This window comes from Amphiprion ocellaris, chromosome 17, assembly GCF_022539595.1.
Source record: "Amphiprion ocellaris isolate individual 3 ecotype Okinawa chromosome 17, ASM2253959v1, whole genome shotgun sequence".
NCBI classification, from domain to species: domain Eukaryota; kingdom Metazoa; phylum Chordata; class Actinopteri; family Pomacentridae; genus Amphiprion; species Amphiprion ocellaris.
In genome coordinates this window covers 28,552,746-28,570,832 of record NC_072782.1, presented here as the reverse complement: position 1 = coordinate 28,570,832, position 18,087 = coordinate 28,552,746, and the positions used below count along the sequence as shown (strand labels likewise).

At 38.6% G+C, this 18,087-nt stretch overlaps 2 protein-coding genes across 2 annotated transcripts in view; one reads left to right on the top strand and one right to left on the bottom strand.

The window, feature by feature from the left end:
* Nucleotides 1-11,727, top strand: part of tprn (taperin) — a 28,047-nt gene extending 16,320 nt beyond the window's left edge. Inside the window, exons 2-4 of the mRNA XM_023289623.3 lie at nt 4,578-4,779; nt 7,510-7,637; nt 10,504-11,727. Coding sequence (XP_023145391.2) covers nt 4,578-4,779; nt 7,510-7,637; nt 10,504-10,566 — 393 coding nt within the window. The 3' untranslated portion in view covers nt 10,567-11,727. The remainder of the gene's footprint in view (nt 1-4,577; nt 4,780-7,509; nt 7,638-10,503) is intronic.
* A 2,687-nt stretch (nt 11,728-14,414) lies between these two features.
* ssna1 (Sjogren syndrome nuclear autoantigen 1) lies at nt 14,415-16,898 on the bottom strand. The gene is made up of 3 exons (XM_023289624.3): nt 16,609-16,898; nt 15,208-15,407; nt 14,415-14,662 (listed from the first exon to the last, which is right to left on the bottom strand). Exons 1-3 carry the CDS (start codon nt 16,658-16,660, stop codon nt 14,570-14,572), a joined length of 345 nt encoding a protein of 114 aa, XP_023145392.1. The 5' UTR covers nt 16,661-16,898; the 3' UTR covers nt 14,415-14,569.
* Between the last annotated feature and the right edge of the window lie 1,189 nt (nt 16,899-18,087).

Genomic DNA, 18,087 nt, shown 5'->3' with positions numbered 1-18,087 from the left:
TCCACAGCACAGCGAGGAGGTCGAACCTGCTGCCTTTAAGTGCTTATTATCCTGTTAATGCAGCTGCAGCTCCAGGCCTCGTTGTTCTAATATTATCTACCTGCTGCAGATTAACTCTAATCAGGCACCTGGTCATCCTGAGCAGCTTCAGCCTGTTCAGTTCTCTTCAGCGGCTGCAGCGTTTAGTTCTATTCTTTCATACGTAAGCTGTGTATGAGCAGGTGCACGCTGAATACCATCATGACCAACACGCCTCAGTCACACCCAGTAACGTCACGTCAACACAAACACACAGCCACATCCTCAGTGGAGCTCTTCCATTCAGTCCCATCGCTGCCGTTTATTCAGCAGGAACCACTTTTTCACCAAACGAGGACACGACGTGCTGGGTGGCCTGGAAACTAAATCCTGGCTCGGTGCCGACCGGCCCGTTGGCAACACTCATCAAGACATAAGCTCATCTCGTCCTCGCTGCCTTCGCTTCTTCTTTTGTGTGTCTGTTCGGGCCTCATAACAACAAGCAAACAGCTAAACAATGCAATGATGGAATAAAATATTATTTATTCCTGGTCTGGTTGTGTTGAAGCTGCAGCTCTCCAACCTATCAGTCAGTTATATTTCATATTCAGTTCTTTTTTTGACAATAAGCAAGAAAAAAACTCCACCAAACTGATGAAATGGTTCATCTTGCTTCCTGAACAGGCAAACTGTCGCATGGACTTTTTTTTCCTCTTTCCTTTTTGGTTAAAAAGATGTTTCCTGCCATTTTCTTCATTTCTCTTTTTATTTTTATGTCCGGTTTCATATAAAATCTTGAAATTACATTAGAAAAGTAAAGAAAAGTTTAGACAAAACAAGAAGAAAAAAAAACATGCTTTTCAACTTTTACAGTTTGTACTATTTTTAGTGTCCAGTCGATGCTGCAGCGTCCTGAATAAGATGAATAAAGTCTGATCTGGGCCTCGGTTGGCTCGACCCACAGCCTGAGGACAGAAGACGAATCACTTCTGCCTCCGTGGTGATTCAGGCTTTCATCATTCACAGACCCACAACTCTCTGCAGCAGGATGGAAAAACTCTCCGTGATCTTCACTGAGTTGCGACAGGTTTCTGTGACTCGGATCAGCGGCAGAGAGTCTCGTCTAACAGGAGTCTCATATGAGACGAAAAGAAAAGTGAAAGAGTGAAAGAGGAAGCGAGCCCAGCGGCGAGCCTGATTTATTGATGGGACTCGCTTTTGGCATCCAGAGACTTCCTCTAAGACAGGATGCCAGTTTAGCAGATTTAACTCAGGAAGTGGAAAAAAAGAAGGACTTTTGGAGGCTAAAAATAGAGGATGTCTGGGACTGTCGGGGCTTTTCAAGGTGTTAAGACTGTATGTATATCAGGATTTGTGGATTGTGGCATCACCGCTGCTGAATACTAATATTTTCTTCTGGATGTCGGGAGCAAAAACTGATAAAAATAAGCTCATGTTTCGTTGAAAATTCACTTCACTGAGAAGCAACGCTGTCTGGGTTGAAACAGATTTGTTACTTGTGTTCTGGTCAAAGTTCAAATGTCAGTGCTGAGACATTTTCTATGAATATTTTTACCTGGTTTTTTGCCCCTTTATACACTTTACCCTTCGTCTCCTACCTTCTTTATATGCTTGAGAAAATACATGTTACAGCTGTTAAAGCAAAGCTACAATATGCTCAGTTTTATTCATATTTTACAGTAAAGTTGAGTCTGTAGACTTGAATGCAGAAATTCACTTTGTGCCTATCTTCATCCTAAACACCATCGTTTGAAAATTTTCAACCTTTATTGTTGCTCTGTAGATCCTCATCTGGAATCTGCAGTTGTTGGTCTTTAACTTTGAGAATCTTTATCTCAATCTACAAACTTTATCTTTGTCTAGAACCTTCAATCTCTTTTCTTAGAACAACTAACGTCTGACACAAACGTATAACAGGTGGAAAAATGTGTTTTTCTTTGCATATGTTGATGCAAGACCTAAGAAACTTTACCATAATATGCAGGAAGCAACCAAAAAGGAGTCACTCGTTGGAGCTGAGTTTTGACAGATTGTTTGACATTTTGTACCTAATTTAAACACCCTTGTTTGAACATCTTAGACTCTTCTTCATGATTTCCCGACCGTCATTGTTGCTCTGTAGATCCTCATCTAGAATCTACCATCTTTTATTACGTATTTACTCTCATAAACTTCAGTGTAATGGCAGACCTGGGTAATTCAGGAGTCATACAGGACGTTGGAAAACAGCGTGACATTCAGAGGTGGAGGTTAAACTCAGATCGGTCTTCCTGAGGTGGACGTGGAGCTGCTGGCTTGTGGCCTTGTGATGGAGATTAGTTGAGATTTGGATCAGAGTGGATGGAGCCAGGTACAGTACGTTAAGAGTAGTCAGCTGACGCCTCGGGGGGGAAGACATGGACAAACCTCCCGTTTTATGTGTATCAGCTGGGATCTCCATGGCAACTCTGGAGGAGAAAATAAAAGCTTTTCGCAACGCCTACATGTGGCCAGAGTACATAAATAGTAACTTATTATAGACCGTTTATGGTCTTTCTGTCTTCTTTAAATGAGAACTCGGCACTGAAACAGAACTGCAGAATGAAACTGTATGAAATAGGTGGAAAAATGTTTTTTTCTTGGCATATGTTGATGCAAGACATAAAGAAATATTCTTATATTGTGAAGGAAGTAACCAAAAAGGAGTTGCATTTCATCTAGTTGAGTTTTGACAGGTTGCCGTTGAATCTAAACACCATTATTTGAACATTTCCAATCATTCTTCTTGATTTCTAGTCTGTCATAGAACTTCGTCGTACATTTTGAGAATCTTGGACTCAGTTTACAAACTAAATTTTTGTCCAGAACCTTTAAACGCTCGTCTTAGAACAACTCATTTCTGGCCCAAATCTGGAAACTTTTTTCTAAGCACTATTTGTTGGTTGCTGAACCAGAATCTTTAGAGTTTTGTGCATTTTAATCTGTGGATTGTGGTCGTTGTTCCTCTGTAGATCCTCATCTGGACTCTTCAATTTTGAGAAAACTGGACTCAATTTACACACTGAGTCTTTGTCCAGAACCTGTAAGCTTTCATCTTACAACAATTGATGAAAACCTGGAAACCTTTTTCTAAGCACTATTTGTTGCTTAGAACAAATAGTGTCACTGTACTCAAATCTTTGGAGTTTTGTCCTTTTTAATTTGTGGATTATTGTCATAAATTTGTAGCTTGGACCTTCTTTTATCTATACTCAATCAAAAAATTGTTTTTCTTTGCATATGTTGATCCAAGACGTAAAGAAATAATGCTGTATTGTGCAGAAAGCAACCAAAAAGGAGTCGAATGTTGCAGCTTGTTGAGTTTTGACAGGTTTTGTTCAACACTAATGATACTTTTATTATGGTACTCATGGCACTTCTGAGAATAAACGCAGCTAAAACCACCTTCCTGCACGGTTCATGTTGGATTACACGTAGCAGCAAAGTGCTAATGGGCTCGTCTCGACCTTCGGATCCATGTTTGCGTTGCAGAACTGGCCTTCCTGCAGCAAAAAAAAACACCTTTCGTCGATCGATCTCAGCTCCTGCGAGGCCGACACCTGTCCCACTTACAGTCCGAGCAGCCGCAGCATCAACAAACTGCTTCTCCGAGATTCCCCAATTAAAAGCTCTGCTGAATAAGTCATGAGGCGGTTGGATCTAAACGAGCGTTACTGTGGTGTCAGCAAGAGGCCGAGACACGATAATGTGCAGCAATAAGGAAGTAATAACCTGTAAACTGGCCTCGTAAGCTGCAGCAGTGTTGAAGCAGCTGAGAGGATATCTGAGAGTCTGAAGCCTTGGTTGGTGGCTGTAAAGTTTGGCCTCTTGAACAAATAGTGAGCAGGTTGTTGTCTCTGTAAACAAATCAGGGCTGTAAACAAAAAAATGCAGAAGTCAAGCCGCCAAACAAACTGAAAATGATTTTCGTTTGTTGACATGGGATTAGGAAATATCATCATTTAGGCTTTTAAATGTGAATCATCAGCTGAATTTACACCGAAACTGTAAGAAAATGTAGATTTTGATTTTGTGTTTCATCTGCGCCGTATTTCATGATCTTTGTTGGTGAGTGGCGTTTGTGCAGTGTCTGGTGTCTTATGGCACAATATATCCAGCTTTAATTCATATAGATGTTACTCTGACACCTAGACATTGCTGCAGACCAAGAAAAAAATATGTCTGTCTCCTTTTCTTTTCTGCCAACAAGCTCGATTTCTAAAAATTAAATATTCCATCCAAACCACCACCAGGCAGAGGTGCAAGTTTACCAGCTACAGCCAACGTTTGCTGGCATTTGGCTGCTGCTTGGTGTCATTTTCCTGATCGCAGCGCCAGTGAAGAGCAAATAAAACATGGTGGCAGGGGAAACAGTGTATTTACTACACGAGTGGAATATTTGTTGCATTTACCCTCTGGTGGTATCTGTAGTGTTTGTCATCTCTGTGTGGCATTTTTCTTTATTAATCAGGAAAAACACAAGTTCGGTAATGTCAAACTGTTCTGTGTTTACTTTTTAGCTCAAGATCTCCTTCAACGAGTCGAGTCTCCAGAGTACGTACGAGTATCCATCGGAGAGCAGCGTCTGGGACAGCGGCGAGGAGGATGACGACGACAAGCGGGACGGGAAGCTGGCGGACGAACAGCCGAGCATGGTGGGACGGATCCACATCCCCAGACCCAGTTTCACCGGATCGCCGACCCACAGCAACAACGGCAACGGTGGGGACCACGAAAAACACAAAACTGATACCAAATCACTAAACTACCAGCCTGGAATTATCTGTTGCTTGTCCAACTGTTTGGTTCTGACATCTTAACTGCTATTGGTCACATTGGCTGGGAAAATTCCACTTAGTATTCATAGTCCCCAGAGGAACAATCCTAAAACACTTGGACCGTTCAGGTGAATCAACCATTAGATTCAAATCCCAACCTAAAAAGTAATAAGATATCTTGAAATGGAACAGCTCAGCTTAATTCAGCTTCACTGCAGATATTCATGATCTCCAGAGATGATCCTGAACATCCGTTCATCACTCCGTGGATCTCGTTTTGTTCAAAAGAATGGCGCACAAACTCCCTCTCCACAAAAGTCAGTATTCTACCAACCTGAAATGATCTGTCTTTTGTCCAACGCCTTGGTTCTGACATCTTAACTGCTATCAGTCGCATTAGCTGTGAAATTTCCTCCTAATATTCATGGTCCCAGAGGAAGAACCCTAAAAAAATTCAGCTGAATCAGCCATTAGATTAAAATTTCAACCTAAGAAGTAACAAGAAGGTATCTTGAAACCGAACAGCTCAGCTTAATTTAGCTTCACTGTAGATATTCATGATCCCCAGAGGATGAATCCTAGCAATCCTAACATCCATTCATCACTCTGTGGAGCTTGTTTTGTTCAAAAGAATGGCGTGAGACAAAAAATAGCAGCATATTTTTTTATTTTTCTAATATTTAGGTGAGTCTCGCAACAATAAATTTACTGAGCCCATTCATGCCCTTCAGAGGATGAACCCTTTCAGTGCTCCGAGCTTTCCTCAGTAGATGTAAACGACCTAAATCAACTGAATCTAATATGAAATCAACATTTCGACTCGTCCATACCAAAATATCTATGGCTCAGCTCAATTTAACTTAACTGCAGATATTCGTGATCCCCAGAGGATGATTCATAACATTCCTAACATCCATTTGTCTCTCTGTGGATCTTGTTTTGTTGCATCATGTGTTGCAGTTGTTTAGTTTTTTTGTTCAGTAAATTCAGCATTCTCTGGCAGCGTTCTCATTAATTTTAGTGAGCACATTCATGTTCCTCAGAGGACGGACCCTTTCCATGAAGAAAATGGATGATAATGGATCCAAATCATGCAGTAAAGTGTATTTATGTTGCTTATGTCAAAGCAGAATTTACAAGCTGTTTTTCAGGAGATAATTTCAACAAAATGCGTAATAAAATTAAGTTACCTGAAAGGATTAGCAACAGAAAACAACAGAAATTAGGTGAACAGGAACCCAAATGTTAATTTAAAAAAATGGTGGATAAATAATAAATACGTGTCTTAAAAAGTGTATCTGAAGGAAAGAGCAAGAATATTACATTTATTGGTGTTTGAATTTGCATTTTAAAAAGGGAACTCCTCTAGTTCTTTGAGGAATGAAGTAGAAATCTATTTTCTCACCGTGTTGTCAGCATTTTCCATCATGGACAACTGATGACTGAGTAAAAAGATGAGAGAGGCAGCAGTTTTAAATGAACTCAGTGTCAGTGACACCACTCCTGACGTGTTTTATGGTGTTTATATACATAAACGGAAGAGAAATGGTCCTGAAAGATGAGAATCGGGTTGAGGAAGGAGGAATAATCTTCTGAGTGTTTGTCATTTTTCAATCAGTTTACACAAGGAGGTTCTGCTTTGTACAGTTTTTAACGCATCGCTCAGGCTGAGGTGGAGTCATGGAGGTGTGGAGATGATTTTGCTGACAATTTTCAGTCATTTTTATTCATTTTTTTTAGTTTAAAATAATCCTGAACGACATGCCAACATGTTTTTATTCTATAAATTATTTCCACATTGCATATGATTAATGATTCTAGTGGGAATTAGCATTTTTGTGTTTCTTTTCCACTGAAAAAAGACCAATGAAGTGGTAGTTTCTGCAATCTGAACCAAACAAGTGCGTCCCTTATGTGTGGAAAACATAATTTATAGACCTGTTCATCTCTGTAGCACCAGAATATTTTATTTTTAATAGCATTTTGTGACATATTTTATATTTTTATCAAAAAATTTGCAGTTTGTACGATTTGGATTTTGGTATTTCTATTAATTGTTTGTCGTTGCCTTAGTTTTGGGGTGTTTTAAATATTTTTTTTCCTTTTAGCTTAAAAGTTCAGTCATGGTTTCTCATTCTAATTGTATGTTTGTCATAGAAAATGCACATCAAACAGCAGATTTTCAAAGTTTAACAAGTAGAATGAGACAAACTGATCAAGTGGGAAATTTGTGAATATCTCCAGAATAATAAGATGCCTCTTTGAGGAGATAAATTACAGAAGGTTGTGCCAAAAAATGAGGAAAATAATAGAAAATGGGGGCAAAAATGAGCTTTTCTGCGCTAAAAATCAGAAAACTACTCTGATCAGGTTGTTGCTTCTTTATTGTAACAGAGTCAGTGCCTTCATTTCTATGGAACCAAGCAGGAAACATAAAAGTTTGGAGACAGAGACACCTACTGGACAAACTGTTAACTACATCAACTTGTAATTTTTAACTCAAAAATCTTAAAAATCTCTCTCAAAAAGTTTCATAAAGCATCTTTATATGTGTGTATGATACTGCTGTATTGTACATTTTTTGATTTACACAGAAAGGGAAGGTTATGGACTCACTGTTAAACGAGGAGGTCATCAATGTATTGGTTTTATCCTTTTTTCCTTCTTTCTGCAGATCTTTCCAGCTACATTCCCAAACACTCGGTGGACTTCAGCGCCTGGCAGGAGCACAAACATGATGACGGCGTTTACCAGGACGACACCAGCAGCTCCCAGCAGACCACGATGACGGAGGAAGTCATGGTGAGGAATTAAATAATTGGGAAAATAAATAAATAAAATACGTCCGTTCGTCAAAGCTGAACGCACAGTTTATGTTTCTGAGCTGAGCAGCAGATGTGGCTGTTTTTTCAGCACCTAAAACTAACATCCATCCGTCACTCTGTGGAGTTTATCTGGTTTTAGACAGAAAAACAGTCACACAATCCAAAAATACTTTCAGTTACTGCAACATAAAACAGGGAACAGCTGCATATTTTACATCTAAAGCACTTTTTTGTTTATTTTTCCTTTAATTTTGGATATATTGTTGATTATAGATACTACCTTTAATTATATGCCCTTAAATTCAAGCTAAACTTGCTGTTTTATTGCAGTTTTGTTGAATTTTAGTGATAATTTTCCATCCTAACACGCAGGATAGATCTTAGAATCCTTATATGTGGAAAATGCACTCATTAGCCACTTTATTAAGCACATTTAAGCACCTGTACTGTTCAGATTATATTATTCTGGACTGCTTTACAGCATATTAGGAGCTTTGTCTAATTTTCTGACGTCCTCCGGTATGTAAACGGGGAGGAAAGTTTTGTGACCTGAGACCTTCATTACACATTTCCTGCAAAGTCAGCGAAAACTAAAAGCAGAATTTATGGTTTTATAGACGGTACAGGTGATAAAGTGTGCGAGTCAGTTACTGTAAATAAAAAGAACATTTCACATTTCCTCTTTGATCACATTTGGACAGAAGGACTTTATTAAAGATTAACTTCACTCAACAACTTATTTTTAGGATTTCAAATTACATTCAGGGTTCCGGCTCAGTATGGAATTAGATTTTTGGCATTTTTTAGCTCTGAAAACGTACGGAAGAAGGAAAACATAGTATGGAAAGATGTGTGTTGTCTCTGTCTTGTTCTCTAAAGTTTACAAAGTCTACAAAATAGGTCTTCAGCATTGATAAGTTTGGTAGTATTTTATCATCAGGTGATTAAATATAATTACAGCATCTTCGAAAATACATGGAAAAAGTCAGAATAATTCAATACATACAAGAAATTCAGTTTGAAAATCTGATTTATTGTTATTTATTTACTGTTAAAATGTCAAAGCTCAAATAAGAATCAAATAAGAGACAGAAAACGCTGATTTCATTGGTCTAAAGATTTTTCCAAAGCTTTCTGCATCTGTAAGTATATATTAAATATTCAGTATATTAAAGGGAAATAATATGAGTGTAGGTAGCTTCTGTTTTTAGGCAGTGATCCTGCAACTCTTATAAAATACTGAACTTACATTGAGATTTTAGAGCTGCACTCTTTTGTGGCAAAAATTCAGGAAGATAATCACAATTAAAATGGAACATTTGTGTTAAAAAGTTGGATTTTAACACCATGTATTTACATAATTTGCAGTTATTTGTTCTCCGACACCAAAAAATCTACAGAGCAGTCCAGAAAAGTAGATAGGATGTATAATTACGTGTGTTTTGTATATTATTGGTGCTTAAACAAGAAAGAAAGCTCCTAAACTTTACAGTGTGGATGCTGTCGTAGTATAGAATACATAACGGTGGCAAGAACTCAAAAGTGTACACACAAAGTGTACACACACTGCAGTATATCAGCAAAAAATCAAACGCATGAAGATTATTGTTTTATAATAAAATCAGCTCTCAAGTTTCTGAAAATGACATAAATACACCCCGGCCGACAGCAGTAATTAACAGTGTAATTACATGCATGTTTTGCAGCTTGTGGTCTTTTTTTCTGTTTTGATTGGTGCATAAACAAGAAAGAAATCTCATGAAGTTTACAGTGTGGATGCTGTAGTGTCGCTTAAACATACACTGCCTGGCCAAAAAAAAAAGTCACCACTTGGATTTAACTAAGCAAATAGGTAAAAGCCTTCCATTGGATAATTACTGCAATGATGATTATGTTTCAGCTGCAACAACTTATTGAACTCTAGCTGATGCAGTGAGGAGCTTCTCATTTCTTAAACAACCATGTAGGAAGACATATTCTGTGGTCATGGAAAGGATGTTAATCTGTTGGGGGTGAAATTATTGACCTGCTTCAAGCAAAGACAACAACTAAGGAGATTTCTGAAACTTCTAAAACTGGGTTAAGAACCGTCCAACGCATTATTAAAACCTGGAAGGATTGTGGAGAACCATCATCTTTGAGGAACAAATGTGGTCTGATGAGTCCAGATTTGCCCTGTTCCAAAGTGATGGGGGCATCAGGGTAAGAAGAGAGGCAGATGAAGTGATGCCCTCATCATGGCTAGTGTCTACCAGCCTGTGGGGGTTAGAGTTATGATCTGGGGTTGGTCAGGTTCAGCAACGTTATGTTCCCAAAGAATGAGGTCAGCTGATACCTGAATATACTGAATGACCAGTGGAGGTTTTCTTCCCTGATGACATGAACATGTTCCAAGATGACGATGCCAGGATTCATGGGCTCACATTGTGAATGAGTGGATCAAGGAGCATCAGATGGATTGACCTCCACAGAGTCCAGACCTCAGCCCCACTGAGAATCTTTGGGATGTTCTGGAGAAGACTTTGCACAGCCGTCCAACTCTCCCATCATCAATACAAGATCTTGGTAGAAAATTGATGCATCTGTGGACAGAAATGAATGCTGTGACTTTGTAAAAGTTGTTACTGAAACGATGCCACAGTGAATGAGTGCCGTACTCAAAGCTAAAGACGCTCCAAGAAGATACTGGAGTGTGCGGCTTTTTTTTTTTTTGGCCAGGCAGTGTATATTTCCAAGAAGTCAATAATGCATCCAAGAAAATGCATAAAGATGGAGTCTGTTATATACTAAAATCAGCTCTTTAGTTTCGAAAAAAAAGCCCTGAACATGCGTTTCCTCCTCAGCTCACACCGGCCGACAGCTCCTCTCTGTCCGACTACAGCAGCGAACCAGCGCTTTACTTCTGATCCGTCCGACCAATCAGCTGTACAGTAGCATCTCACCTGTGGGACCAGACCTGCAGCTCCAGAAGGATCCAGCCGGACCTCAGCTGCCTCCGACCTCCACACTCCAGCCGACCTAAAGCACACCTTCCCGATCCCAAACAGGATCCTGTTAGTCTGTTTGTTCTGGCTGATTTCCTGCCACGGTACCACGACGACACGCCACGTTTCTCAGCCTGCATATCAAGAGCAGAAGAGCTTCTGTTTTTTTGTTGGTTTCTTTTCTCGCCAGGTGGCTGCTGTTCGATTCCTCAAGCTGAAGGAAAAAAAGCAGCTGGACTGTCTTTCCGATTCCTCGACAGTTGATCTGCTCGAAGGCGTCTTTCCTGCCTCCTCGCCGGATTCGTTTCAGGGTTTTCAGGAAGCCGCCAGCGTGGAGTTCAGTGTTAGTCAGAAAACAGATCGATTAAGGTAGATTTAAACACACAAAAACACACACAAAAAAAACACGGTGAAAGGGTGCCACAATTGCAGATTTATTTCCTTTTTGTCGTTTTTGTACCTGCATGTTTTGATTTCAGCCTCCGTTGGTTTCCTCTTTTACTGTAAAGCTTCTGTATGCCTTTATTTTTTCTGTTTTTTAGTTTTATTTTTCTGGCGAACTATGCTGTGTCGAAGCTGCTGGACGTTTTTTTGGTAGAAGTGTTTAACGGCAAGCAAACTTCAACACATATGCACCCCGGCGGGAGGATTTCTGTCAACCAGTAGCAACTCTTTGATAAATGCTTGAAAAAGTGACCTTGGCCAATAACGTCTGTACGTCGCTGGTGGAGAATCATCACACTGTAGAATGTTTCCGTATTATCGATCTTTCTCTGGCTTCTCGTGTATTTATTCCTGCTTACAAGTTGAAGTTTGCATGTCTCAAACCTGCTCATGTACAAAAAAAAACCCGTAATATTTCCAGACATTTCGCTTTTTTTAACGGACCTCATGTACTTTGACATTCCACAGAGAAGGAACTCGGTCCACTGAAGGTTTGTGAGAACGAATGCAAGACTGTGTGTGTTTGGGAGAATATGTAATTCTTTTTTTATTATTAAGATTGTTTTATATGCACCACATTTCCAGATTTTTTTTATACTCATAATGCCAACTGATTAAAGTGTTGCTGTAAAAGCCTCACACACATTCGTTATTTACAACCAGGATCGATTTTTCGGCCAGTATTGTTGTACAGTTTCTCATATTTTCATACGATTTATCTCCCGTCGTTTCTGTTTTTTTTTTCTTTTTCTCCGATCAGACGGGATTCCGTTCAGTCCTCTGGCTTGGATTTTTTGCTGTTAGGAGATCTTCGTCTTTGTCCGATGGATTTAGGAGTTATTTGTATCGTCAGTCAGGAGTCTTGGATGTTAAATGTCTTTTGCACTGTCATGCTTTTTAGCTTTGTTTTGCACCTCATGAGGAAACAACAGGCGACAGAGGAAATGTGCACTTAAAAGAACAGGAAGCCTAAGCTGAAGAGTTTCGTCTCATATTGTTAAAAAACCACTAAGCTTGTAGACGAGGAACAGTTTTGACCACTTGGTTTTCAAATCGATTTTCTAGAGTCCCATTTTGAAACCGAACTCTTCAGCTGTTTATGATGAATGCACTGCCGATGAATGCCATGTCCACTTTTTTTTTTTTTTAATACTACTTTTGCCACAGCCTTGCATCAAAAGTCTTATGATTGTCGGCCTTGTCACTGTGACCAAAATACAGCAGCCCAAGTGCAGTTTGTCCACACAGGTCGAGGCTTTAACCACTAAAATCCTGCTAAAAATCCTTCATTTTTAACTTTGATATCGTCCCTCTGACCTAATTTGTCATTTTTTGATGAATAGCAGATTTAAAGAACTGAAAATTATGCTTGTTTTAGCTAATTTACTACATATACTTCACATTATTGCTAAGTATGCACAAAAAATGCTTCTATTTTAGAAGTTTGAATGTATTTTTAAGCCACTGCAGATGTCCAGAATTTCACATCTAAAAGAATATTAAGATTCCACTAAAACACTCCTAATATGTAGCTTCGAACTAGCTTGATTTGCATCTGAAATTGTAACTTTTTTGCAAAAATATTTCCTCTCATTAACAAAAAGTAAAACTTCTCAACTCAACTTCAGTCTAAAAGCAGCAAAAGTGTCAATTTGCATCATAATTTGTCAAATAAATGAACAAAAAACAACAAAATCAAAGTGTTTAAGACTCAATTCCTACATTTTATATATCTTAGGTTATTTTTTCTATGTAATATTCTTTTATTTTGCTAAATTTAACTTGTAATCAAACAAGATTAGGAATCTGATCAATTGCTACGCAGCCAATTCTATCAGTTTGCCTAAATATTGAAGTTTCAATACAATATAACCAAAATGTCAGTACAAAGTAAAGATTTTCCTTTATAAATCACGACTAGAGGAGAATCAATACCTAAAATTAACTTTAGTTGATGTAAGTCACCTTTTCTCACGTCTTGGACTAAAGTTTAAACTACACAATTTAACCACAGTCTAAAAGCAGCAAAAAATGTCCAATTGCATCATAATTAGTCAAATAAATGAACAAAAAAATAACAAAGTCGAGGAGTATAAGACTTAATTCCTCCATTTTTCCTATCTAAGGTTGTTTTTTTCCATCTAACATCCTTTTATTTTGCCAAACGTGGCTTGTAGTCAAACAAGATATAACCAAAATGTCAGTACAAAATAATTTTTTTTTTAATCTACAGATAACAACTAGAGGAGAATCAATACCAGAAATGAACTCTAGTTGTAAATATGTATAGTCACAGCTTTCTACTAAGTTGCCTTTTGTCACATTTTGGACTAAAGTTTGAACTACACAACTTTAGTCTAAAATTTGTCAAATAAATAACAAATCACAGTCGAGGATTTTAAGAATGGATTTCTCCATTTTTATGCTGTTTTTCAATCCAATATCCTTCTATTTTGCTAAATATAGCTTGTAATTAAGCAAGATTACGAATCTCATCAAGCACCATGCAGCCGATTCTGATAAACATTAAAAGTACAGCACTGAGACTTTTAAACTTAATCTACATTATCTTAATGTAAAGGAACTATAATTCAGATCTGCTGCTTTCTGAAAACCAGAAGCAGCTTGAAACAAAGAAAAACATGCATCTGAAAACAGCAAAAGTGTGAAGCATGTATTTGTAGTGACGCAGCTAAAACTTCCAAACATTTTCTCGATGTTCTTTAAAACAAATCCCTGCTCAGACCTGCTGTGTAGTCGTGGCTACCGGTCACATGACTCGCCTCCATCTGTGGTCAACATCGCCTTAGTTTAACCAAAACGTCCCCAAAAAGACGCCGCCGTCGTCATCGGCTCTTTACGGGAATCTTATTCGCTCTTTTGTCTTTCTGAGAAATGAAGGACCAAAGAGGCAGAAGGAACTGTGGGAAACTTCACTGATCGTCTTATTAAATGACCACCAGCATTTCTGAAGGCCATTAACGGGGGACAAAGAGACGCTTTAGATGCTTCTGGAGCGTCTCTGACCGCCAGTGTTTTTCCCATCTGTCCACTCCTGTTTGCAAAGTGAGCAGTTTGTGTTTTGGGCTCTGTGGTAGAAGCTCCTTCATCCTTTACTTTCTCCCTCCTCTGTAAATCTACATCGCAGCAGATGTGCTTACTGTAAAGTTATTGTCAATGATTTTTGGGCAAGTAAAAAAAAAAAAAAAAGAAAGAAAGAAAAAAGTGATGTCATACTTGTACAAATGAAAGCTCAATAAATAGAAGACTTGAACAAATCTAAGTCATGTTAGTGTGCCATTGTCATGCTGGGGAAAAAAACACAATTTTTAACGTAAAGAAATGCATTTATTTAACACAGAAGCTTACAAATAAACAACCGAATATATTACAAATAGTCCAGAGATGGGTGTTAACTGGTGAAAAGTGCAGAAGTGTGCTGCTGTGGTCAGAAGAAGAGTTCAGTGATCTTCAGCTGACATTAGTGCTCCTTCCTGCGAGGCTCCGTGGCTTTACTGAGGTTTCCTGCTTCCTGCTTCAGGACGCTCAGCAGAGACTGGGAGCTCTCCAGGATCTATACGAGGGGATCAAACACATTAAACATTCTGTATAGACAGCAAGAAGCAGCGTGCAGAAAGTGCTGGTGTGACGTGTGCTGCAGAAGTAATTTTAAAAAGGGGTGAAGGTTTGTTGTTTTTTAATCAGAGCAGCTCAGGAGGGTTTGTTTGCAGTGATTAGTTTGAACAAACAGGGAGTTCAGGGTCAGTTTGTAGGATGATCTGCAGATAAACAAGGATTTCACTGACATCTACAGGACGGTTTACATCACAACAGTGTAATATATACAGCTCAGGAAAGTACGATGGGAATTCTTTAAGTAAAACTCACTGCACCCCTATGGAGATATTCCATTAAAAATCAGCCGTTTCCAGCTAGAATAGTCATTTACCACATTAACAATGTCTAGACTGGATTTATCATTCATTTAATGTTATCTTCATTGGAAAAAAACTGCTTTTCTTTCAAAAACAAGGACATTTCTAAGTGTTCAGACTTTTGAACAGTAGTATTTGTACGTTAAACAGCATCTGCTCACAGTTGCCGAGTTTAAACACACACCTTGGTGTAGGCAGCCTCCGTCTCTGCGATGGTTCGGTCGAATGTTGCTCGAGCGGCGAGTCTTTGTGCGAGACTTTCATTGACTCTGCTCAGCTTCTCTGAGAGGACTCTGATGTCGTGCTGAAGTCGCTCCTTCTCCTCTTCCTCCTGCTTGATCTGACGGTTCAGCTCATCCCGCTTTGAGCACAAATCCTCAATACCTGATGGAGATTTAAAAAATAAAAAGGTTTATTACACCTGAGCCTCTCTGGATCTTAGTCCACTGAGATGTGATGCTTGTTGAAAATATCTGATTGTGACTTTTCTTTTTTCTGACAGTTTCAGCTCAATATTCACAGATTAATATACTTTCGAAAATATTTGTTGGAGCACGAACATGTGAGATACCATCAAGAGCACAAATGTCACACAAAGAGGACGGTGTGAATTTGTAAAAATGTTGACAATTTAAACTATGGGTCAGATGTGGTGCAGAACACACACCTTAAATAGCAGCTTTTGCAACAGTCTGTGATTTTTGATTTAAACCCAATTAAATGTTCACTTCTGGTGGGCTTCAATCCAGAAAATCGCACATTTATACACTTTTAATGCACATTTCAATATCACATGAAGATAAAAGTAACTAATGTAATGCTGAAGCTTGCATTTGATTAACTGATTTATTAGCAACATTTCTGCACCACAACTTATGTTAAACTCTTTTCCCACTTTAACTTAACTACATACAGTATTTGGCAGTTTTAAACATTTCAAACCTGTGTAACTTAAACTAATTATAAATAGAATTCAGCCTTGAAACGTGGCCTGGTGACCTGCCATGCAGCCTATCAGACTAGAAACAGATTAAGCAGCTGACAAGTGTCACGGCAAGAGTAGGTTTAGCTGCACTTATATTTTAAATAAATAGAGGAAAAGAAGGAAATAAAGTAAAACTAGACCAAATATCTGAAGCTCATAGCTGTCAGCAGTCATGTGGTGGCATTAGTTTGGTCTGCAGAGAGTTAAAGAGTGATTTCCAGGTGATAGACAGCATAATCTTTGTAGGTTAATCAGATTGTACAGTACAATCCTGCTGGCTGGCGTTTGAAAGCAGAACAGAGAAGTGCAGCATCACAGACCGTCTGACAGACTCAACATATGTGTGGAAAATACTAGAAAAGAGATTTGGAGCAACGTTAAAGTTAAGCTTAGATAAGCAGCATATTCACAAATAAGATGACTAAGAATAAAATAGAGGTTAAGGAGAAAACTACAAGCAGACAAGTAGAAAAGATCTTTGTGGTCCAAAATATCCAAGTTTTTAGCAACTAAAAAGTTGTCTCCTACAATGACTTACATTATTTTCAGTGAGTACTAATGAGTAAAATTAGTTACCCAAAAATAAAATAAGTGACTTACATTTGACCAGTTCGTTGTTGTAGGTCTGCAGAGCCGCAGCTTGTTGTGTCATGTCGGACTTTAGCTAACGTTCCTGATAAACCGAGGCTAACGCTGGAAGCTAGTTAGCGGCTAGCTGGTAACTTATCTTTCTAAGCTAACCGAGCCGGAGTTCAGACATTCAGCTCAACATTCAACCGCTTTTCTTCAGCCAGGAGCTTTAAAAGAGAAGCTCGTACATGGCGGGTTTCCCGGACAACTAAACCGAAGCTACTACCGGGTACAGCACCGACCTACCGGGCGGTCAGGACGCTTCTTCTCCGGCTACTTGTAGCCGCTTAACGTCTTATTATTGCGCATACGCCCCCTGGCGGCCAGGAAGTATCCTTCACTGTGTTTCTACGGAAGGCCTGAAGAGCGAAACGGTGAGTGAGCTAAAACATTATTATAATTTTCTTAATATTATTATTATCCATTATTATTTTAATGTTATTATTGTTTTTACTCTTTTTTTGTTTTGTTCTGTTTTGTTTTATTTTGTTTAATTTCTTCTATTATAATTTAAATTACATAACATAAATACACAACATATAAAAGTGTCTTTGCTTGAGACTTGTCCATCCAGTCTTTAGTTTCTTTTGATCAGCTGCACGTTCTGGGTCAATTTTGCATTGTCCAGCAGTTTGTAAAACTTGTTTCTGTTGATCTTTAAAGTAGGTTTTATCTCTCAAAATCAGCTCAAGAGCTTCATCTAAATCAGCAACCTATACTGAATAATACTCACTTTAACTAATGAAAATATGTTCGAACAGATTCTTCATTTACAGTTTGCTGTTAGGAGATGTACAGAGTTCTTCTGTTTTCCTTTTCCATTTGTCCACATACATTAGTTATTCCACCAAGGAACGTTCAAGTTATGTGACGATTGGCATTTGTCTCTGTCTGTCTGTCTGTCTGTCTGTCTGTCTGTTAGCAACATTACTCAAAAACAAACAAAAAAACGGATTTGGATGACATTTTCAGGGAAGGTCAGATATGACACAAGGACCAAGTGATTAGATTTTGGCAGTGATGCAGCTCATAGTCTGGATCGACACAACGTCACTGTAACTATGACAACAAGTGAACACTACATCAGCTGCCTGCCGACGATCACATGATTGCGATCCAACTACAAATCCATCGCTGTGGACTTATCAAGACTTATCTGTCAGAAATGAAACAAGGAACAATTGATTAAATTGTGAGGGTGTTTCTGAGTCCCATCAATTCCAGCCGCTCACTACATATTTAGGTTACGCGATTCGGTATCTGTATACATGCGTAACACACGCCTGTGCTCGGTGCAAGGTCCTTTTGTTTGTGGGTACATCTATATTAAATGGCCACATTCTATGGTGCTGTGATTTCTGCCACAAATTTTATTGTATTTGATATAAAGAATTCTGGTGGCTAAAAAAAATGAACTGTCAGTTTATGGACTGATTTTATCTTTTTTTT